The sequence below is a fragment of the Micromesistius poutassou genome, assembly GCF_964030765.1.
Source record: "Micromesistius poutassou genome assembly, chromosome: 22".
NCBI lineage: Eukaryota > Metazoa > Chordata > Actinopteri > Gadiformes > Gadidae > Micromesistius > Micromesistius poutassou.
This window is the reverse complement of record NC_140292.1, coordinates 9050799-9074894: the sequence shown is the minus strand read 5'-3', so window position 1 is coordinate 9074894 and position 24096 is coordinate 9050799. Positions and strand designations below refer to the sequence as shown.

The window sequence follows — 24096 nt, the reverse complement described above, 5'->3', positions numbered from 1 at the left end:
GTAGTGGCTGACCAGCACGTCGTGTACACCTTGTGTTAACATGTGTTGGTTCATCAGACGTGGATCCTGAGGTGGCGCCGAGATGTCTGTCTCCCTGTCTAATCTAAATGTCTGTGATTATCCCTAGATTTTCCCTTGCATTCACATAACGCGTCTATTCTTTTGGTACCCATGCGTCGATCTCATTCTGAAAGTCATTTGCCACAGAAGTAGGCGTATTGTTGATGTCTATTAGTCTGGCTATTGTGCACTGATGTGCTTATGGGCACGGTATTTGCGTTCTGCACAACACCTCTTTCAGCAGTAGCCTTTATGATGCATTTATTGAATATGATGGCCAAATGACATGTTATGGATATATCTTGTATTCAAACATTTACGATTTAAGAATATACCTATACGTTATTATGCCTTCATTTATAGCATTTCTCAAAGACTGTCTTTTTTAAGTCTCTAAATCTTTTTAAAACAAATTAAGTTGACCCTTCGTTTATTCAACCTCATTGGCTATTTAATATTGTCAGCCTTTTATTAAACTGCCGCCCCAATGCTAACCATGGGCAGGCCATGTGTTTTGAAATGTATTCTATATATAACACCATATGTCATCAAATGTAATCTCAATATTTGGCTCCGCTGTTAGACACGTGCAGATATAAGATAAGGAATTACATTCGAGGCCTGCACCAACATTCTGTTCACGAGGCACACTCCTCTGCTTGCCTGTTGCACTTGGTCCTTCAGCACCGCATGCGTTTGTTAGGGCATGACTTCTCCAAGCAGGGGCTGGGTGATTCATGCAGGAACGTTGTGCCGTGATCGTTTCGTCGTTTAGTCTTACCCCAAATTGAACTGGCCCTACACAACAGTGCTGCAAACAGCCTGTTTATGTTTCCCAATGCATGAAGGTTCCCAGCAGGGGTGACTTGACTTCCTGGAACCAAGGCTTTCATGTTGCTGGAACCATTCAGAGAGCCACATGTCCACCTTGTGACATGTTGTGTTGTCCTGCTGGAAGTGTCCTTATGCTTGTGGCTAATCTGCCGTTATAAACTGAAGACAAGTCTTTCTCCACTCTGAAACGGCCCCTAGGGATGCTCCTGTGACTGTACTGCCCTGACTGGGTAAATCTTTGGATGACATTGGCACCCAACGTGGTCTTGCATGTCTATCTGCAATAGAAGAGATGGTGTTTTCCCACCTTTCTCCAATGGTCCTTTCTTGATCTATGGTGCACTCGGTATACAGAACTATGTGTACTCTAATGGCGGCTCCAGAGGCTATGCTCTGTACATTCTGCACATGGTGCAGCGTATATGGGCCACGCCAGCAGAGAACGTTTCAAACAATTATCCTATTGTATCAGTTACCACATTGTGCCTTTCAAATCATATCAATCCCCATAGTGTAGCTCATAAGGATGGGGGGTGAAATGATTCATGTGATTATGGCAATTGTTTGCTTCCTCAATACTTTTATCAACAAACAGATAATTTGTTGCGTTCATGGGAGTTGTGAATTAGCATAATTGATGCTTGATTGATGCTATATAAAGAGGCATTCCGCTACGTTTCTGCAGAATGAATTCATAAAATGACACCAAAGGCCAAGAGAAAAACAATTGGAGTGCAAAGCATGAAGTCCTCCTTTTTGAATGAAATCAATGGTAAACAATATAAAATGGAACATTTCATATTACAGTACTTGGGATCCAGATACCGATCAACAGCATGATAATAACATTTTATATCAGGAAGCTAATGTAGGACCACGGTACTGATCAACAGCATGGTTATAACGTGTTATATTAAAAGGCTGATGTAGGACCAAGGGACCGGTCAACAGTATTATTATGACATGTTATATCATGAGGCTAATATAGGACTAAGGTAATGTAGGACACATGTAGGATGTATCGATCAACAGTCAATATTAGTAGTCGACCAAGAATGTGATTGGAAGTTTCTTTAAGCTTGAGTTACAATATTGTCATATGAACAGCATGCTAGAGCATTGGCAACTTCTAACTGTTGATGGTATTCAAGCTCTCAAGGCTGTGAACTTTTTGTCGTTGAATAGATCTAATTGGAAACTTCTGCCATGATTGCAGTGATGCTACATTCAGCAGATTGTGTGACTCACAAGGGGACTTAAACAAGGATACCGTGAATAGAGTAGAACCTTCTAGGTTCTGGGGCTGCAGAATCTGGTTTCTGAAATCCACCATCTGAATTGAGTTATGTGCTGCTGCTAGCAAATGTTGTATCGAGGACTGTTGGAAGAAAAGGTATTTAAGTGGGGGTCTGCCTCTGGTTGGAAATGCAATTCCCTCTTTGATTCATAGCATGGTGTGTGTTTATTTAGAGTTTGGATCAAAGCTTTGATCCAAACGAAGCAATGCAGTGCATTGGAGACAGTTTGCATTAGGTCACTGGATAAGCACACCCTGTTTGCATAAGTTTCCTTGAAAAATGTCCTTGACATCACATGAGCTGCTTTCAATGAAAAAAATTAGATTTAAATGAGAGTTAGAGACTTAGATTTAAATGAGATCACTATATGTGTGGCCATCTGTTCGTTAAAGACATACAAACAATTTGTAATATGTTATGTTTATGTTATCTAAATGATTAAATAATGAGACGCCTGCGTCGCCTGAGAAAGCTGCAGTGGCGCCTCGGCCAGGCCTACTGGTTGCAGGATTATCAAACTTTTTAACTGCAGGCACTTGACGTCTACACAACAATGAAACCATGGGAATGAGGGACTGGCCTGGGTGTGTGTGTTTTGGTTGGTACAATGCGTGCCTTGCTTGCCAAATCCCACACCTCCTCCTTCTCTACCTTCCCCCTTTCATCAACTCGGACTCCTATTGTGCGGCACCTTGTGACTCAGCACCAGGAAGTACCCTACCCCATCTCGGACCCCATGCTCCTTGACTTTGTTATCTTGTTATCTGCCCTGCTACCACTGTGATGCCAGGCAAAGGGGACTGTGACTAGGGGTAGGCTGGGCCGGGGTCCAGCTGGCGGCCCAGAACAGAACCTCCAGTTCAGCTGCTTCAGCAGGGAAGGGAGGGATGATGATATTTAAGAGATGTGCATGGGGTTCAGTGTGCATCATTTCATGCATGGATGTTCCTGAAACTGTAGTCTATGAAAATGTATTGTTGTTTCTTCGACAGGGCCCACATTTCTAAATGTAGAATGCTATGAAAATGCATTTGTGTGGCAGATATATGCACTGTTTATCTTTTATCTTGCCTGCATAATCAAAATAGGAGTTTGTGCCCTGTGTGGCATAATTTCTTTACTCTACCCAATATATAGTTTTTTTTTCCCTCTTCCTGCAACCATAATGCTCTATAGTTTCTTCTATTCTCTTCTTACTGTGGATCAAAGTAAGATTTGTAAAGATGGCAGGAAGCAGGCAGGTCTGTAGATGCTTGGTCAAAGTAACACTGCATATCGGGTTCAAGTTGACATCATCATTCATAGTAAGAACATAGTCCAGAAGAAGTACCATTTTCCTTTCATCTTACCAGTGTTGTCCTCAAGAGCCTTCTTGGACAGTAATGGTGATAAAGTGCTACACGAACCAACCTTACTCCACACATGCCTATTTATTGCCTAACAATAAAAGAAAAGGTTGTATATGCACTTTAGCGGCTCTCTCCATTGACACAGGATATATGGGTGTCTATTTTGGCCCGGAGCTCAAAGTCCCAGGTGATCTCAGCCTTGCACACCTGGCTGTCATCCCTGAGAGACGAACCCTCTATGCACGGCGCGCATGCAACCACAAAGCTCTTCAAGCACCAGAGAAGGAGAAATCACCTGCTTCTGGAACTAGCCATCACAGGAGCTACTTTGAATGGCTGGAATCCATACGCGGGCTCGCTACTTTCCCTGGGAAAGGACGGCTTGATTTTGGCCTGTGCACACTTGTGTTGTACAGTGCTGCCCATTGTGTAATCAATTCCATCCTTTCCCTCTCAGCCTCACGACCCTGTATCAGCCCATGTGGCAGGGATGTCAGGGATATCGCTGCCACATGTCCAAGGCCTTTGGATCCAGCGAGTTAAAGCACTGGTCTTCCCTATGGTATTACTAGAAAGGGGAGAGCAGATTGGATGGAGTTAGTGTGTATTGTAAGGTAGTGTGTGTTTCTCACATACAAGCAGCTGAATTCAGAACAATATGCCACAAGTCAATGTTCAGGGTTCATCACCGCCGCCTTTACTCTCCCGCAGAATCGGCAAGGTTATATCGTAGGCCTGAAATGTGATCGCTAATCTGATGGCTTTAATTATTGACCAAAAAGAACAATAAAATGAGCCACAGAGCTGCGTTGTTCCTTTTGTCCACAGAGGTCATCGGGAGGTAATAACAACTACTTCCCACCATGCAAATGAACATCCTGAAATGAATGGGCATATTATTACAAATGAAGGGTGAGATTTCAAGCTTCATAGTAGTTATATCAGGGTCACAGGACTAGCATACTGTGTATATACTGGTTGTTATATTGCCACAGATTTTAGAGTGGATAGATTGATTTGGCAATGCATATTTATTTCTAGTCAGCATTCTGGCAGATGGTAAAAAAAAACTTGCGAAACACAAAGAATTGCCTAACTATGCACTTTCATAGAATCATAGGTGTGTCCATTAACTGTATGCTTCTGTGGTCATACACACTTGACTCATTTAATCTGTATTGCTCAATCAAGGGAACGACATCATTGTATTTTCTCAAACTGCGCCTCATTCCTTGCTTGTACTGCATGCTCCAGGATACAGTTGTACAACTAAATGAACAGTCCCTGCAACAAAGCTTACAGAGGGGTGACCCACTCACACCCTGCAGTCTGCCACTTCCCCCTCCCTTTGCCTTTTTCAAACAGCGATTCGGCAACACACCATTGTAAAGCAACACCCCAGGACTTCCATTTTGGATCGAGACTTTCTCCATCAGTTTGCTTTGGAGCTGCGCAGGAAGAGAAGGCAGACAAAGCCTCGGTTGTTCACCTGTTCTCCCTGACCTTCCTTTCTACTACCAAGAACACCAGGGTGTTCACTAGAAGGAGGCTGAGGATGGGGAGAGACACCCAGAGAGAGGGAGCAAGGGGGGAGAGTGGGCTGGGCAGGGCAGGGAAGGGGGTGAGGGGGAGAGAGACATCCAGAAATAGCTTGTTATGATCTCTCTGCCAAAACCCTCTGTTGCTCGACTCCTTCCTGTGTCGGGATCGCACGCCAAAGCGTCTGCCTCGCCCGCTGGCCTAGCGTACAGCTGGAGATCCCTGGAAGCCTCTCACTCAGACAACAATGTGACAGGCTGCCCAACTGCCCATACTATGCACTCATAGTTACTACGCTTTGTCGCCTGTTTGTCTGAACTCAGAGATCTGTTGGACTTGATTTGTTTATTGGTCATATTTTCCTTCTCCCAGCATTTAGCATTCCAGGTCTAATTGCTGGCTTTCTAATGAGCTCAATCCTAGTTCTGTTTCAGTTTCTGTTGTAACTAAACATATATTGAGATTAAACATTTCATAAATGTGCGTGCATCTCAAAGTTCCTTCAGATGCAAAAAAAAAAAAAAAAGCGCACACACACTCACAAAAAAGGCATTGAATTCAAATCAATGGAGGAGGTAATTAAGCATCATTACTGTGCTATTCAGCTTTCCCTACTTTCCATTTAGTCTCTTCCTGGTTCCCCTTTTACTACTTTCCATTTGGTCTTTCTCTTCCTGGTTCACCCTCCCTAGTGCTCCTTTACATTTGTCCTATTGACCAAAAAGCAGACAGACACCTGATGTGTGGAGTCTATTGAGCCTGACTATGTGGTTGACCAAGTCAGAACCTATTATTTACTTTAGTTCTTATCTACTTGCATGGAGAAAGTGTATTATGTAATGGCTTGTTTACATCTGCTAGCACGTAGCCTCAATAAAGCACAGTAATTGAGCATGCATGTATTTACGGTATTTCTCCTCAACGGTATTTACTTTCCATTGTGTTTAGTTCCACACAATTGTGGAGTTGTTATTCCGGTTTCAATTTTTATCATATTTTTCACAAACTTGCTGCTAGGCTATACTCCTGTCCTGACATCCTCCCCTGCCTAGCCCATTTCAATGTGTTCTGCTCTCTCTCTCTCTCTCTCTCTCTCTCTCTCTCTCTCTCTCTCTCTCTCTCTCTCTCTCTCTCTCTCTCTCTCTCTCTCTCTCTCTCTCTCTCTCTCTCTCTCTCTCTCTCTCTCTCTCTCTCTCTCTCTCATGTTATTGTTATTGTGATTCTATTGACTGCAGATAGTCTTTTTCTATATGGTCCTTTGGTTGTGGTGCATTATGGGGGCCTCGTAGCCGCTTTGATGAAAGCATTGATAAAAGTGAGCCTATCTAGATGTTCTTGATACCGCCCACAAAACCGAGAAGGTCACCATTGGTAAATGGGTGTCCAGTATCCACTGCTATTTTCTAATCTGCGTTCAAAAACTGTTGATGTTGGAGCTGCAGCTGTTGGGGGAACTTTGTCAAGATATAGCCACATTCGGTTCCTAGGAGCTAGAATTGTATTCTGTATTGTATATTATAATTTTCATTGATATGCATCTTGTATCTACTACCCTACATGATTTATTCAGGACTAGTTGTTTGTTTGAGTGATGGTTGTAGAAAATGGCAGGCAGCCGAGCACGCCACACATCGTGGTGTGGTTATGTGGTTATGTTGTTCTGGGCACTCTCTGGTTTGGGCTCATTTTCATAAGGTGGCTTTTCGTATTGCTTCTCCTTGTGCAGCGAGGCTGTTTTAGAAAATGCACTAGAGACTCGGTGTACACAAGCACAGGGCAAATTGACGATAATAGTAAGTGAATCTGAATCAAAAGGTGTGTCTCTTGATTTCTTCAGTTAAACGTATGACTGTATTGGCTCACTTTTTGCATCAGGCTTTGCTCTTTTGGCTTGGATGTTGCGTTGGCACCTTTTCAGTAAACATCATTGGTATTTCCTGGTTGGAAGTAGGCCTGCCATACTTGAATTGAATAATCCACTTAATGTGACAGACCACGGAAAGGGACTCTATGTCCCTGACAGGACAGAAGATTGCTTCACATGGAGTTTTCCTTAGACATCATCACACATCATTGCATTGCTTGGAGCTATGTTCCAAAACACATTGAATGTGTTGATTCTTTATGAATGAAAGGATATTGAAATTCAGTCTAGACCTTGGGAGTCATTTATTTTTAGTCCTTTGTGGGAATCTTTGAGGTGATCAATTATTCTAGCTGCTGAGATCTAAGCCCCGTCCCATGGTCTCCATTAATAGATGAGAGGGAGCATGAGCAGGGAAAGATTCTGCCTGTTTTATCGGAAATATCAAGAACATGGAGCAGCCTCTGGTTCTTATCACACATCCCAGGGACCTAAACCCGGGAAGGATTTACTCTTCTTCTTGTTGTTTTGGGAAAGCGAGTCACCTTGGCACCACCTTGCCTCGCCAGCGGGCCCAACAGAAAAGGCTTTTACATGAACTTCATCTCGTCATGATGGCTCTTCTTCCATCTTTTTGTGTTCTTTCTCCAGGTGATTTTGCTCATCCTCCTCCTCCACCTTCACCACCTCTTCTTCCTCTTCCTCCTCCTCCTCCTCCTCCCTCCGTCTCCCTCCCATTCATGAGCTGCGGTGCGGTGGCTGGCTTCAGCGGCAGGCATGGATGACAAGGGGTCGGTGGGGAAGATCAGCCTCTCCTCAGACTCTGTGTCCACGCTCAACAGCGAGGACTTTGTCCTGGTGTCCCGGCTGGGCGACGACCACACGCCCTCGTCGTCCACCAATAACGGTAGCGATGACGAGAAGCCCGGACTGAAGGTAAGCGCGGCCCCGCCGGGCCCCGGGTCAGCCCAAGGGACGCCCCGGCGACGAGGCGGTGACCCACGAGAGCTGAACGCTTGTATTGAGCGAGGATCAAATGTGTAGACATACAGCTGGGGCTTAAATGTCAGCAACCACTTTCAAAAAATGTCAAACAGTATTTGTTAACAGCATGTTTTTCATTTTGATTGATTGCCAGTTAGTACTAAATATGCAATCTTGTTTATAATTGCAAAAGCTGTTTGGAATAACATAAAAACAATCTAATTTCTTGATAATTGGAGGAACTAAGGCTGCAGAATATGTATTTATATTGTGTGATCACGATACACATTTCCATAATTGGTGGAACGTTTATAGAGATGAAACGTTGAGAGGTTAAGGCTCTAATTTAATGCATGTCTACATGTCCAAGTACTTCTTGTCTGCTTGTCCAATAGAGTCACACATAAGCCTCAGTTCTGCTTTTTCTCACATTGTTTCACGATGGAGATAATGCTTTACTTGTAACATATGCATTAAGGAATGCATTTAAATGCCCACATTTTTTAATGCCGTATCACAACACACCACAACTTCGCCATACCAAACAAGTTTATCTGATATTTTCTTCATGTTATGCAGCCCTAGTAAGACCTCATGTCATAACACTGTAGATGCATGGGATTTACAGCGGGAATGAATTCCTCTGGCATGATTAACCAAAAGAACACCGGTACATACATCATGTCCACATAACACTTGGTTGAAAGAAGCTTCTTTGTGTATTTGAATCACCCCACCCCACACTATTTCACTGCATCTCAAAGCGTTCGGCATCAGCCTTACATTACCGCTAACCATCACACGCTTGGCTCTTATTTTGATACACCGTCCACCTCAAGCATCTTCTTCCAGTGTCCTAAATGTTATGTCTTCTCACTGGCTTCTTGTTTGACATATAATGAGATTAGATCATCTACAGCAGGACGTGTAGAGATGGCGTTATCAATAAAGAAAGAATATATAATAGTAATTCCTAGAATAATAGGTGTCCACAGATTCTCTTTGAATACCTAATAAAGACATTTGGTATGCCTCCTTTTTACACTAAAGGTTTGGTAAAATACTAGTAACACACTGGAGCTGTGAGATTCTGTTATTGATTCTGGCAGAGATGATCCTTGACAACAAGGAGAAGCTGTGAAGCTTAATTGAACAGACAGGTTAATCTACTACTGTTAAGCCCGGATATGCAAAGGAAGCAAATCTAGTAACAGCAGTGTTGCCTGTGGCTGGAGCCCATTGTGAAGGAGGAGAATAATGTGATGTGTGGGAAGGGTGTGTCTTTTGTCGAACATGGAGATGCCTGTTATGTTGGAGATGAAGGCACTATAGTGAGCCCGTTGGTCCGGTCAGATTTCCCCTCCTCTCAGATCTAGGTTACACGTTCGGAATCCCGTCGCATTTCCCAGTTCAGATTGTGCTAAATTAGATTGGTGTACGTTTGACCACAGTACAATTATTATTCTTTTTTTTTTGCTCTTGTTTGCATTGCTGCTCTTGAATGCGATCTGTGAGTTGTGCAGCCCCCAGAAGGGGGCGCCATTGTAGCAGAGGTTCCAGCGTGATTCAATTCCAGCAGAGTTCATATTATATTAGCTTGCTGGGTATTTTGTCAAGAGATAACCATAACCCTTTTTTTAAAAAAACAAAAGAAAAATACTTAATTTATTCAAATAGTGAGCTTAATAGATAGATAGATAGATAGATAGATAGATAGATAGATAAGCGGCAATAGATAGATTGCCGCTTACTTGGACTTCAACTAAAAGGCATGAAGTTGAGATGCTGTGCACCGTGTGGCAGTCGAGATAAGAACAGCGCTCTATGTATCCAGTGTGTGGATCGCGTAGTGGCGAGGTTTCCATCTGTTCAACCATTTTTATATCACCCTTATGTTTTCATCCATGTTAGCATCAGGCCACATTTCCTCCCCTCCCCACCCCTCAAAGAGCGAAGGAAGAAGGCAGTGTGTCTAAACTTGTTGTTTGTTATGCAGGTGATTTCTGAGGAAGGGGTCAGCTTTAAGGTCAGTTTCTGCCCTCCCCTCCCCACCACCCTGTTTCTCCGCTGTACTCCCGTGATGTGGTCCTGTGGTCATTCTGTCTGTGCTTTGTGCTCTCACTGTTGCTGTTGCTACTGTTGTTGTGGTTGTGTTTCTGAAATGGCCCGTGATGACTGGCTGTGATCAGACCGTTTCCTCTCCACACTGGGCTGTAGCTGTTGTTTGCTCTATCTAGCCGTGTCACAGTCTGATCAGCCTGTATGCTTTCTCACTGAAATGATAATCCTATAGCCTAGTGTTTAGGTATATGATATTTACAAAAGACACAACGAGATAGCACAGGGAATCTTTTCAAGTAATCTTTGAGACGATTGTGCCCTAATCACATGTGTCCACGTTAACCATGACTAGTGTGTTGGAGCTCCCCCTGCAGTCTTGTCTGCCAGGGTGCTGAAGTTTTGATCTATTTGTGCAGTTTGTTGTGCTAGCCTTTCGATTGCCCTCGCTTGCAGGCTCTTTTGCTTAATCACAACTAATAATAAGCTATTCTTTGATTAACTCGCCCACTGTCACTAATTCGACTAAATCAATGCATTTTTTCAAAACATAAACGCACACACCGATGCACTCAAAGAAATCGAGTACAGTCGTGGGAAACGGTGAATTATAAAAATATCTACACTCAACCAGGACATGCAGGAAGATATCCTCTGCCTCTACCTTTTATGTTCATTATTGATTGATTGCGGAGTGGCATGAGTCCATATGTCTCTTCTTATATGTGTGTGTGTGTGTGTGTGTGTGTGTGTGTGTGTGTTTGTGTGTGCCTGGCAGATCGTGGGTAACGGCAGTGAGCAGCAGCTCCAGAAGGAGCTGGAGGATGTGCTGATGGAGCCGTCGGTCGCCGGGGTCGTCGCGGCGGCGGCGGCAAAGCCCGCCACGGACCAGGCCGGAGGGCTCCGGTCCTCCGGGGACCGGGACCAGGCCGTCGGCGATCAGGCCAGCAGGGACAAGGACCAGGACCAGGCTGGCCCGGACCAGGCCAGCGTGGACCAGGCCGGCGGCGGGGAGCGAGGGCTCCCCATGGCCGTGCTGCCCGGGATGGATCCGCTCAGCGCACCCCCGTCCACGGTGGACTTGGTCTTGCCCGTGCAGGGGTCCCAGGAGAGCGAGCTCAACGAGCGGTCCTACAGGGGTGAGTTGAGGTCCTACAGGGGTGAGTTGAGGTCCTACAGGGGTGAGTTGAGGTCCTACAGGGGTGAGTTGAGGTCCTACAGTGTTAGGTTGAGGTCGCACAGGGGTGAGTTGAGTTTATGTCCTAGGGGGGTGAGGTGAGGTCCTACGGGGGGGGGGGACTTGAGGTCTTATGGGGGTGAGTTGATCTCCTAGGGGGTGAGTTGATCTCCTAGGGGGTAAGTTCAGGCCCTACAAAGGTGAGTTTAGGTCTTACAGGGGGTGTTGAGGTCCTACATAGTGGAAGGAGATCCAGTCCAGCCGTCCGCGTCCTTCCTTCCCCCTCACTGAACCCCCCCCCCCCCCCCCCCTCCGTCCCCTCCCCAGCGGACGAGTCGTCCCCCGAGTCCGGCCCGGGGACCCCCTTCCCGGACGAGGACAGCGTGGTGTTCAGCCAGCTGACCTACCTGGGCTGCGCCTCGGTCAACGCGCCCCGCAGCGAGGTGGAGGCCCTGCGCATGATGAGCATCCTGCGGGGGCAGTGCACCCTGCCCCTGGACGTGGTGCTGTCCGTGCCGGGGGTCTCCGAGGGCACCGTCAGGTGAGTGGACCCCCCCCCCCCCCCACCACCCCGGGGGTCCAAGAAGCAGAGCACACCGGAAACCTGTTGCGGCCGCCTGTAAATCGAGTGCGGTGTGGATGATGCGCTTCCTTTTTGAAGCTGAGATAAAAAAGCCTGTTGCAAAGCAACCTTAGCATTTCTATAGACCTGTTATGACATAGGGCGCTGTTTTGGGGTAGAGTCGGTGCACGCATGCCGTCGGACGCATGGAAAGCTGTGAGCATGATCGGTTACAATCGAGGACGATTACTAAATAGCCATCCCGAAGCTGTTAAAGAGTGTCTGCCATCATGAGCTTACTGTGGCCATCTTATTGGGTAGACCAACATTTCCAGGGTGGACTGCCCATATATATATATCCTCACCATGGCTACTTTATGGGAAAGATGAAGGCTGGTTTCCACTCGTCTCTGTCTCAAATTGAATGTTTCTTATTTTTGTGATACTGTGGCCGTTTTGAAGAACGCCGAAATTTGGTTTGGGGCTTGCATTGAGTCAATGCTAGCGGAAGTGATGCCATGGTTCCCCTGCCATAAGTGGGCAGGATGTCCCTAGCAGGATGTCGACCCAGTTGACAGATGATTTAAACAGAGTGTAGCATTTATGCTAGCCTCGGGAGATCGTCCAGATAATCAAGTTTTCACAATTATATTTCCTCCGAGGAGAGAAGGCTTTCTGTTCATTTCCTAATATCATTATTCTGTAAATGTGACATAAACTGTGTCAATTGATCAGTAGAATCCCAAAACTTGTGCTCCTTGTCTGTCATGAACTGAAACGCCCTCCCCCCGACCACTGATTGGTCCTCGCGTCTTTTTAGTTTCTGGGAGAGGCTTTCAATGTGCTCTAGGCCAGAGCGATCTGCAGAGGAAAACAAAATGAAGTGAACTCAGAGATCAGGGAAGTTCAGAAGGAAATTCAGGAAGTGTGGGTAAGCCAACGTGTGGTGTGTCTCCGCACAGGTTGCTGGACCCCGTCACCAGCACAGAGATCGCCAACTACCCCATCTACAAGATCCTGTTCTGCGTGCGCGGCCACGACGGCACCGCGGAGAGCGACTGCTTCGCCTTCACCGAGAGCCACTTCAACTCGGAGATCTTCAGGATCCACGTCTTCCGCTGTCAGATCCCAGAGGCGGTGAGCTCCATGTGTGGATGTCTAGGAGCGAGTGTCCGGTACTCGAGGTCCTAGACCGCACACACACCCATCCACCCATCCACACACACACACACACACACACACACACACACACACACACACACACACACACACCTCGGGAGTAACATTCTTTCCTGGAGAAATCGGCACACTGAAAGAATGCTCGGAATGAATGACAACATGACGACATCCCTGCTGTTCAGACGATGGACAACAGGGGGAGAAAGAGCTGCATTCACAGGACTTTATATACGCACACACACACACAGACACACACAGACACAGACACAGAGACACAGACACAGAGACACAGACACACACACGCACACATGCGCACACGCACACATGCGCACACACACACACGCACACACACACACACACACACACACATACGCACACACATATACACACGCACACACACATACGCACACACATATACACACACCCACACCCACACACACACACACGCATACGCGCACATACGCACACACACACACACACACACACACACACACACACACACACACACACACACACATATGCACACACACACATATGCACACACACATACGCACACACACGCACACACACACACGCACGCACACACATATATATACACACACACACACACACACACATGCACACGCACACGCACACACGCACGCACAGCCCCCTTGATCTGCACATTGGACCTACACTGCGCATTGGACCTACATTGGACCTTTACTGTCAACATCCCGACCGTCTCTCTGGGTGAAACGTTGTGTCCCGAATTCCTCTCTAAATCATGACAGTCACGCTCCTCACCAAAACCAAACCTAAAAAAAAAGAGCAACACAAAACCTATTCAGTGCTCAGCCTCTGAAGCCCCGCGTTCTGCGCCCGAGGGGGCATTACTTCCTTCTACTTTCTGCTTCAATTTGTCTCACACAAAAGACCACAGAACATGTCTTATCTCCCAAACACATTTTGAATCAATTTGCCTTCTCACATCGCCCTTCTTCTTAAAATACCACTTTTATTTTCATCCGGAATTCGGGGGACGGTCGTGGCGTCACGTCATGACCAGGTCCCCCGCGTGATCCGGTGGGGGGGGGGGGGGGGCAGTGGAGCCGAACCATCATAACTAAATAGGTCATTGGTCAATAAGGGATCACTCTCCCCTCGGCAGTGTTTGACTGGCTTCCTGGGAGCTGTTTACTGTAACCAGTATGATGAGGACCCCCTCCCCTCCTACATGAGTCACATGATGACCTGATCTCGCTGCAAAGTGCGTACATCTGGCATTGAATTCGCACTCTCCTTTAATCCTCCTCTTGAATTGTGCGCCGGCCAGAGCTCTCTGGAAGGCAGTGGTAACTGGACGTCGCCGGTCCAAGCCATCCAGCGATAGTTATCGTTGACACAAATCAAATAGGATGGGAACGCCGTACCTGATCCCCCTTGTAATCAGCGGTTGCCGGCCGCCTTATCCCTTTGGACTCGGTCTACCAAAGATATAACAGACCCCGAGGAACAGAACAGCAATTCTATTGTTCTCTTTGTGAAAGTGATTGTTTCTGATTCCCTTTTTAAATCCATTTTATTTTGTTTTAGTTGGATGTCTGTGCCAAACTCCCCCATCCCAGTTCCTCGCTCATCTTCCATCTCCCTCATTCACACCCCCCCCCCCACACACACACACCCACCCCCCATGTAGACCCACTTACATTTCCCGCTTGAGAATACAAAGGCATTGTGTAGGATGACTCAGAAAACGAGTCACCCCCCCCCAAAAAAAAAGCAGAAAAGGGAAGAACACTGAAAGTTATTGAAAACAGCCATTCCCCCCACCCTCTGTTCTGGGGGGTTGAAATGGCTTTGGGACCCCCTGCGATCTCATGTAGAAATCTGTTTCAGCAGGCCAGCTGTGTCTTGCTGCAGCCTGCTTTTGATTTGCTGTCTTTTGACGCATACACACACAAAGACACACCAAAGGAAAAGACAAGTAAATGACAACGCAAGTTAAAACGACAATCTGTTTTCTTGATGGGAGTTGCCTCGGAGAATCGGGCTCTCCGCACAGAACCGTTTGGTCTACAGTACACTGTGCCATGTTACAGATCCATAGAGCCCTGTTCTCTGTGTAGAACCATGCGGTCTGGGCAGAACCATATCTGGTCTGTGGTGGCGGTGAGCATTCCCACGTTTAATCCCGGTAGCAGAAGAAATCATGCCTTGTTCAACCGTTTCTGGCCCGATCTTCCAGAGCCATCCGAGTGAGAACGGATAACTTCTGGGAAATAACTTGCTGAGTTCTAGATGTTTGGTCAGGGCCACATGATCATTCACTCATATTCTATATTCCGCATTCTATCACATTCTATTGAATGTCCTGCCGTGTGTAATGTTATGTCTGTGTTTACCTCTGCAGGTGTCTTGACCAGGTGTACACAATAGAAGCATTGTTCTTCAATGTGGTTCAATGTAGCGTGTGTGTGTGTGTGTGTGTGTGTGTGTGTGTGTTTCCCTTCCCCCGCCTGCAGGTGAGCCGGATACTGTACAGCTTTGCCACCGCCTTCCGACGGTCAGCCAAGAAGGCCATGATGTCATCGCAGCAGGCCCCGCCCCTCACACCCGAAGGGGACCTGTTCACCTTCACGGTCAGCCTGGAGATCAGGGAGGACGACGGCAAGGGCACCTTCAGGTGGGACGCACGCACGCACACGCACGCACACACATATACACACACATATACACACACATATACACACACCGTATGATCTGCTGCACGTCATTCATATGTGACACTCATAACTTGTTTAGCATTGCCTACTTTTGATTTTGATTTGATTTGATTTGATTTGATTTGAAAGGGACCATGTGCAATTAAAAACATAAATGTAAACATTTGATGTATTGCACCAGAGTTAGCCTTAGGCTAATTTGCATCTGCAGTCCCCAGGCACAAATAAATACAGCACAGATAAAAACATCAAACATTATTCAAAGATATGTAACATGTCAAACATCAACCATCAAACATTAGTACTTTAAGAATAACACGGCTGTTTGTTAAACGGTATAGTAATGTATTTCAGCTCACCTCATCAGCTCATTCTACACCAACTCGAGTAAAACATTGCAGAACTTAACTTAATTATTCAATTTCTTCTGTCTGGTATTGTTAAAAAGTAATGTCTGGAATGTGTACTACATAGTATAATTCATCCCTTTCAGACACATATTGCCCTCCTGACCCACTACAAACACACGCACGCACACACGCACACACGCACGCACGCACGCACACACGCACGCACGCACACACGCACGCACGCACAGACTGTGTGTGTGATGGTGTCCTGGTGAGAAAGAACATGTGCGTCATGGGAGGGAGGGAGAGAAAGGGAGAGAGATGTATGTATATAGAGAGAGAGACAGACAGAGGGAGAGAGATGTATGTATATAGAGAGAGAGACAGACAGAGGGAGAGAGATGTATGTATATAGAGAGAGAGACAGACAGAGGGAGAGAGATGTATGTATATAGAGAGAGAGACAGACAGAGGGAGAGAGATGTATGTATATAGAGAGAGAGACAGACAGAGGGAGAGCGAGGAAGAGATTTTAAAAATAACACCAACCATTTTTTTTTTCCTTTTTCCATAGAGGCACTGACATGTACTTCCTCTCGTTTATCAACTCCTTTATGATCCCTCCTTCGCTTTCATGACTAAGACATCTTCGTCACCGCCGTCATCATCACATGCACGTGGAGCCAAACCTCCAACATTGTTCTCCCATCCTTGTTTTAGGAAGGAAGGAATGTAAAAGTATTTTTGGAAATTAAAGCAGCATTTTCTATAAGCCACAGGTGTGGTAAAATAGGGGTGTGTGTTTTCAAAATACCACAAATAAACCACTCCGATGTATAAAACGCCTCTTATTACACATCTTTAACCACAACCCAAATACTAACATGTAACGGCAAGAAAGAGTACCAAAATAGTTTGAATAGTGATGGTGACGCTCAACTGATGGTTGAGTAAGCGTCCGTGGGTAACTGGAGATAATGCAGATTAAAGCTTGAGTATAACCCTGAACCTTATGACGGATTTAGAAAACAGGGCATCTTTTCTTTTTGCAAGCTATTCCGATAGACACAGAGGCTTTCAATTTTCGTCTATGGACTGAGAGCACATTGTGGAAAACTTCCTTGTTTGTTTTTCTGCTATGAAGTGATGGCAATGTCTATTTATTTAGCTTTTCCAAAAGATAACCGTTTTATCTTTTGCTCTCAAACCTCTAATGTTAATGGGCTTATGGGCTTTTCACCGTGACGGCACCTCATGTTTTATCACTTGACTTGACTTGAAATAAGTCGCAGCGACAGTTTTGCTTCGTAAAATCGGGAGACAAATTGGATATTTGTTAGTTAAGGTAGGTATTGAAATCTCAATTCAGTATTCAGATTTTTGTTTTATTTTCATGAAAAATATTTTTTATAAAAACTGTCACGTCTTTGCATATTTGGATTGCGGGAAGAAGGCTGGGTTACATCTGCTCTGTATATCCCAGTGACAAAAACATATGCAAGGGTGCTAGACATCCGAGAATGCTTCACGTCATCCTTTCAGTTGAGGTAATGGCAGCTGTCATCAGAATGGCCAAATGTGGGATGACCGAATTATCATTCGTTAGTTATGGATATTCAAAAATGATTCACATTTTCCAGTGTCACTTTGACAGCTGCCGTCCAGTGGGATGATACGCAAGCCATCACCCCCCAGTCATCAGGGTTTTAATCGTTTTAGAAGGGTTTTAGTAATGACTCTATTTAGCAGCTATGTCAATGTTCAAAAGAGTCCAAAAGACACCAAAAAGCTCTACCTACTAATAAGAACGTACTGGTTATTTAGTAAACATGAACAGATCACGTAGCCATGTTTTTCCTTCTCATGGCGATCGGTCCCCAACAATAGTGCCTGTGTGATTCATCACCGGGTAAATAGCACTAGTCCTGCTGTGGAATTGTTGGAAAACTTTGCACATTGTTCAAACCGCCTACTTCCTTTGTGATGATTGGAAGTAGGCCTAATCTAGTACTTTGGTAACCGTGTAGTCGGAAACTTTTTGAATTGAAGCTCTGCCGTAACCAAGTCAAACTGACACTGATGAAAAGCCACTGACGGGATATTGTTGTTTTTGCTATTTGTTCGGCCACTTAAGAACATAGACTTTTTTTTCCTTCCTTTTTGTTCCACCCAATATTCGGATATTCATTTGGAAACCTAATGAATATCCATAGCTGGAAATGATGTAATCGGGCCAGCCTTAAATATATATATAAGCAGCCCCTCCTCTCTTTATACACCTGGGCTAATAGTAGTACATGCACACAAATGAGAAGATTCCGATTATTATTCGTACTTCTTTTAATTCTCTCTGAGGACTCTGGGGATGGTCGTTCTTTGAGTCATTTCCTCTCCTTCATCCTAATTTCCAACCCCCCCCCACCCCTCAGATTTGATTTCACTGATACTCACTGATGATAGAGAGCCAAGGAAAGGAAAGAACATCAAGAACAGAACGTCTGTTTTGTGTTATTATTTCAGTGACTGTGTGTTTTTTGCGTGGTGATAACCCTTTACGACCCATTCTGCTTCCCTGGATTGTCACTAGATCGTTGTTCTGTTTTGTTTTGTTCGGTCACTTCCGCGATTGTTCAGACCACTCAGCTTGTTTGTAAATATTCCATGTTCTGATATTCTTTGTGTATTTTTAGCCCGCACACATTTCCTTCCTGTTGGTTCTTGATTATTTCTGTGTGCAGGAAGGCATGTTTCACATGCAATGTCATAGATGAAAAAGAGGGAAGCGTTGTTATCTGCGTTGGCACGTTTTCTTTGGGGGGTGTTGCTCCGTCAGCCGGATTTGAAATGCATCTAGGAGCCCAGTTACATTGTTCTCCAAGTGAAGAACAAGAGAAATAAAAAAGCTATAAAAAAGTTAGCGGAAATAAATAAAAAAAAACCTTGGAGAATTACATTTGAAAAAGATTGTGTGAGTCATTTGTAGTCATCAGTCTACATCCGTGGGTACCATATATAAATATAAAACTAAGACATCATTTGAAAAGCAGGTTATTAGTTCTCTTAGAAACCGTATTATACAACACAATTTACAAAAAAAGTAAGTGATATTGCATAACAGCACATCTTCTAAATACAGACTTATCTGACGGTCAAACAAAGGAACCGGTTTACTTAACTTCTGTAAGATTTCAATCAGAAAAATGTGGTTCTTAGTGTGTAACTATTATGAACACCATATGTTCATAACTATCCGTCATTTACCCATGCTGCGTCATGAATATTCTCCCTGCGTAACGTAGATGGATAATACGTATCTTGAAGTGTCGTGTCCCATGTGTTTCTCCGCTGTCATCCAGTGCCGTTGCCAAGGACAAAGACAAACAGAGCTTCAAGCTGCGAGCCGGGATGGACAAGAAGATAGTCATCTACGTCCAGCAGACGTCCAACAAAGAGCTGGCCATAGAACGGTAGAGCACACACACACACACACACACACATGTACAGCCATGAGCAGGTATGGGAGTATAACCTGTAAAAGGATTGTTGTTGATTAGAGCGGTTCTGTTGTAATCGATCATGAGTGAGATGTGTTATCTGTAGTAAGTCATTTAATAAAAAGGTAACGATATTGCTAAATATACAAAAACATCATTGAGTAATAACTTGACAATTGCGACAAAACACGAAAGCAAACTTTTATATAAGTGGCCGTGGGCTACGCGAGTAGGTGTGTGTGTGTTCGCCATCTTACTGTAAAGCTGGCAGCTGATGTGTCCCTGGCACACAGTGCTTTGCATTGGGTCATGCTGGTCCAAACCAGTCCCCCCCCCAGACAGTGAGTGATACTGCAGAGCGATGCTGATACTGATGCTTTCACTACTGCAACTCCGTTTGGAAGCACTGTTTGGCTTGGATGGATGGATGGGTAGATCCAGCGATAGCTCATTCATAACCTAACCAGGATGGATAGATGGGTGGATCAATTGATGAATGGAAGTATGCAGGGATTGATAGATGGATAGAAAGAAGATGGATAGTTTGGATATAAATAGATTGATCGGTAGCTAAAATGATATATCAATGGGTGGCTGGATCATTTCATGCTGTGGTGCTCTATGTAGGGGAACGCGGCTCAGCTGAGTGTACCAACAATGTCTCCTCTGTAATGCTCAGCCCCGCATGCCCTGACAGCCAAGAAACAAGGGAGGTAGAGCTGCCGGTTCAACCCCTCTTAAGCAAGGCATCGAAAACCCCGCCCCTGGTTGATCCTGACGAGCTGACTGTGGTAGTTGTGTCTGTCTGTCTGTCTGTCTGTCTGTCTGTGTGTGTGCGTGTGCGTTCTTCTTGGTGCTTAACGTAGAAAAAAGTGTGACCGCAGTCCGACTTCTCCACCGGGTCTGGTTCCTTCATGGTGTCTTCGTCAGAGATGAGCGGTTCGGTGGGAAGGTTCCCAAAGTGAGCTTGACGTATAAGCGGGGCATAGAAGTGGAAGACAAAACTGTTAAGCGTCCGTATGTTTCAATCGGACGGGGACACGCGCGCACGCACACGCACACACACACACAGAGGACCGCCTCCGTCCGTCTGAGCGTCAGCATCTGGGGGTCTGCTCCTGAGCTGTCCCCGGGGGTCGAGGGCCCCGGGAGGGCGGGAGGAAGTCGCCGCTGCGGGAGACGCCTCATTTTCCACTCTGCTGTGAACGAGCGCTCTTGACGTGTGTACATTCCATCACCTCCTGCTCAGCCTCCAGGTTACGGCCCCAGCCAGGAGGATGGGGACGGGATCCTGATGGCAGGGGGGGTGTTATGGTTAATGTCCCGTCCCGGGGCTGTCCAGGAAGCTGTTGGTTTAATATATGCCTGGCTTTTTGCACAACTGGTTTTACTCTCTTTACTCTGGTTCTCGTTGCTCTCTCTCTCTCTCTCTCTCTCTCTCTCTCTCTCTCTCTCTCTCTCTCTCTCTCTCTCTCTCTCTCTCTCTCTCTCTCTCTCTCTCTCTCTCTCTCTCTCTCTCTCTCTCTCTCTCTCTCTCTCTCTCTCTCTCTCTGGTGAGGGTTAGGGAGATTTATACTTCTGTCTCTTGTTCCTGCCTCTGCTCCCCATTTAGCTTACCTTTTTTGTGTGTGTGTGTGTGTGTGTGTCAGGTGCTTTGGCCTACTGCTCAGCCCGGGGAAGAACGTGAAGAACAGCGACATGCACCTGCTGGACCTGGTGGGTGATTGTGTGTCCTTGTCTCTGTCCCTCTGTCTGTGTGTGTTTGTGTTTATTTATCTGCTTGTGTCGGCTGGCAATGTTATGTCTGTGTGTGTGTGTGTTGTGCGTGCCTTTTGTGCGTGCCTCTGTTTGTTTCTGTCCTCGCCGGCCATGTGGCGCATGCCTGTGGGTGTTTACATCTGCGGTGCCCTCTGTATAAGGTTGTGTTTGTCTGAACATCCTCTGCCTCTCGCCCACCCCCCCCCCCCCCCCCCACCCCCCCCAACCAGGAGTCCATGGGCAAGAGCTCCGACGGGAAGTCGTACATCATCACAGGAAGCTGGCACCCCAACACCCCTCATTTTCAGGCGGTGAACGAAGAAACGCCTAAAGGTACATCGGCCTCACCGTCCGGGGTGACTTAAGCAGCCTGGTTGCCTTCCACACATTTGCAACAACAAACCCGACATGATGTAGCTTGTGATCCAACACAACAAGCGCTCGTATTTTATAGGTTTGAAGGAATGCATCGTTTGGCCTGTGGAGACAATGGCGGGAGGGCCTTCTGTTACCAGGGTTACGTTGCGTTGAGGTTTGAGAGGAAGTTATGGGAAGCGCCTCTCCTTGTTTAAATACCCAAGTGGTTTGGCGGTGGGATTTTTTATATTTTTATAACCATTATACATCAATTTGAATAATTCTAAACAGAAGTGATGGCCACAGTTAAAAGATGACATTACGGAGGTTTACACCGAAAATCGTTTCTACGTTAAACACATAAATTTCAAGCAACAAAAGAAAAAATGTGGGCTGTCAGCTGGCCTCGATGTCTGCCTCAATCATTTTTTTTATATACATGATTTTCACTGCGTTGTTAAAAAAAAGTCGTGGGAAACCCCTGGACTGAGGCGGCTTGATAGGGACCAGACCAGCTACTATTGGTTCCATACAGAGCTAGCATGAGATATCTGGCTTCCAGAGGCAGGCAGCCTGCTGCGCTCAAAGTAAACAACTGCAGCGAGGCAGAAGTCCTCGGGTAGCATGAGATTGGATCTGTTGACGATTCATTTCCGTGTGATTGCAGATATTCACCGGCCTTCCATTCACTCGTAGTTTAGCTTACCTCAGTTCTGTGAAATGCGTCATCTCCGTCTTGCCTTTGAAGATCCAACAGCCACTCCATCTATGATTGCGCAGATATTTGCGTGTAATTGTTGTACTGGCCAAAAATGTGTGGCGGAATTTGCGGCGGTTTTGCAGCAAAGTTGTGGGAATGAGTTAAAATCACAGAAATGTACAGTATGTGATTTCATAATGAATATTCATTAATCACTCAAATATATGCTGACAAATATTTTGTCCATGGACGGAGTCAGCTACTTTGTCTCAAAGTTCACATGCATTTTTAAGCTTGTAGCATCAAGTCACAATATGTACAATTCAACTAGTCATGATCCTAAATGTCTCGTTGACCGATCCGGTTGCCTGGTGGGAACTGCCGGTCGCATCACACGGTCCTGTTTTAATCGGACAGATAAGTTCATGTACATGACGACGGCGGTGGACCTGGTGATCACGGAGGTGGAGGAGCCCGTCCGCTTCCTGCTGGAGAACCGGGTCCGGGTCTGCTCCCCCAACGACCGCCTCTACTGGCCCTTCAGCAAGCGCAGCTACACCGAGACCTTCTATCTCAAACTACGACAGGTACACCGAGACCTTCTATCTCAAACTACGACAGGTACACCGAGACCTTCTATCTCAAACTACGACAGGTACACCGAGACCTTCTATCTCAAACTACGACAGGTACACCGAGACCTTCTATCTCAAACTACGACAGCTACACCGAGACCTTCTATCTCAAACTACGACAGCTACTCCGAGACCTTCTATCTCAAACTACGACAGGTACACCGAGACCTTCTATCTCAAACTACGACAGGTACACCGAGACCTTCTATCTCAAACTACGACAGCTACACCGAGACCTTCTATCTCAAACTACGACAGCTACACCGAGACCTTCTATCTCAAACTACGACAGCTACACCGAGACCTTCTATCTCAAACTACGACAGGTACACAGACCTTCTATCTCAAACTACGACAGGTACACCGAGACCTTCTATCTCAAACTACGACAGGTACACCGAGACCTTCTCTCTCAAACTACGCTCAAACTACGTCACCTACACAGAGACCTTCCATCTCAAACTACGAAAGTAAACTGAGACTGTCTATCTAAAACTACGTCAGGTACACAGACCTTCTATCTCAAACTATGAAATAACAAAGAGACCTATCTCAAACTACGACAGGTACACAGAGACCTTCTAGATCTCAAACTATACATTTAAAAGTCAACTATAGGAGGAGCTATAACAACATGTGGTTCCGGCTGTTCCGGAGGGGAAATCTAAACCTTGATTGATCCCATGCCTAAAAAAAGATTGTCTGTTGTTACATTCCCGTTAACATAAGTCATACGTTATGTCAAACCGATCCAACATGCTGTAGCCTCACCCCATCTGACTCGTGTCCCGTGGTTTCAGATGGAGCGCAAGGAGCGCAAGAGCCCGGCCAGCGACACGCTGTACGAGGTGCTGAGCCTGGAGAGCGAGGCGGAGCGGGAGCGGAGGAAGACCACGGCCAGCCCCGGGGCCCTCACCACGGGGCCCGGGGGCTCGGGGGCCTCCCCGCCCGAGGACGACGAGGAGGAAGGTGAGACACTATCGTGGAAGGTGGGGGGGGGGTTTCGGAAGAGAGAGTTGGGGGGGGGGGGGGGGGGGATTGAAGGGGGAGTGGGAGGAAGGTAAGCTGAAAGGTACTGGGTTTGATCCCGAATGGGCAATCTTGCTCAGGGCTGCCTGCAGGTAAGCTGCACACAACTACAAGTCTTCAACAGCTTCAATGCTTCGTCAATTACATATATATATTTTTTTTTT

General features: G+C 46.0%; 1 protein-coding gene across 2 annotated transcripts in view; it reads left to right on the top strand.

Moving 5' to 3' along the window:
- Nucleotides 1-24096, top strand: part of rabgap1 (RAB GTPase activating protein 1) — a 72704-nt gene that overhangs the window by 508 nt on the left and 48100 nt on the right. The window contains exons 2-12 of one of the 2 annotated variants that reach the window (XM_084486917.1): nt 7596-7880; nt 9925-9954; nt 10765-11125; nt 11491-11704; nt 12688-12862; nt 15409-15569; nt 19316-19426; nt 21103-21169; nt 21442-21544; nt 22686-22855; nt 23704-23872. In XM_084486917.1, the coding sequence (XP_084343043.1) occupies nt 7722-7880; nt 9925-9954; nt 10765-11125; nt 11491-11704; nt 12688-12862; nt 15409-15569; nt 19316-19426; nt 21103-21169; nt 21442-21544; nt 22686-22855; nt 23704-23872 (1720 nt within the window). In that variant the 5' untranslated portion in view covers nt 7596-7721. The remainder of the gene's footprint in view (nt 1-7595; nt 7881-9924; nt 9955-10764; nt 11126-11490; nt 11705-12687; nt 12863-15408; nt 15570-19315; nt 19427-21102; nt 21170-21441; nt 21545-22685; nt 22856-23703; nt 23873-24096) is intronic. The other variant, XM_084486918.1, reaches the window with a different exon arrangement.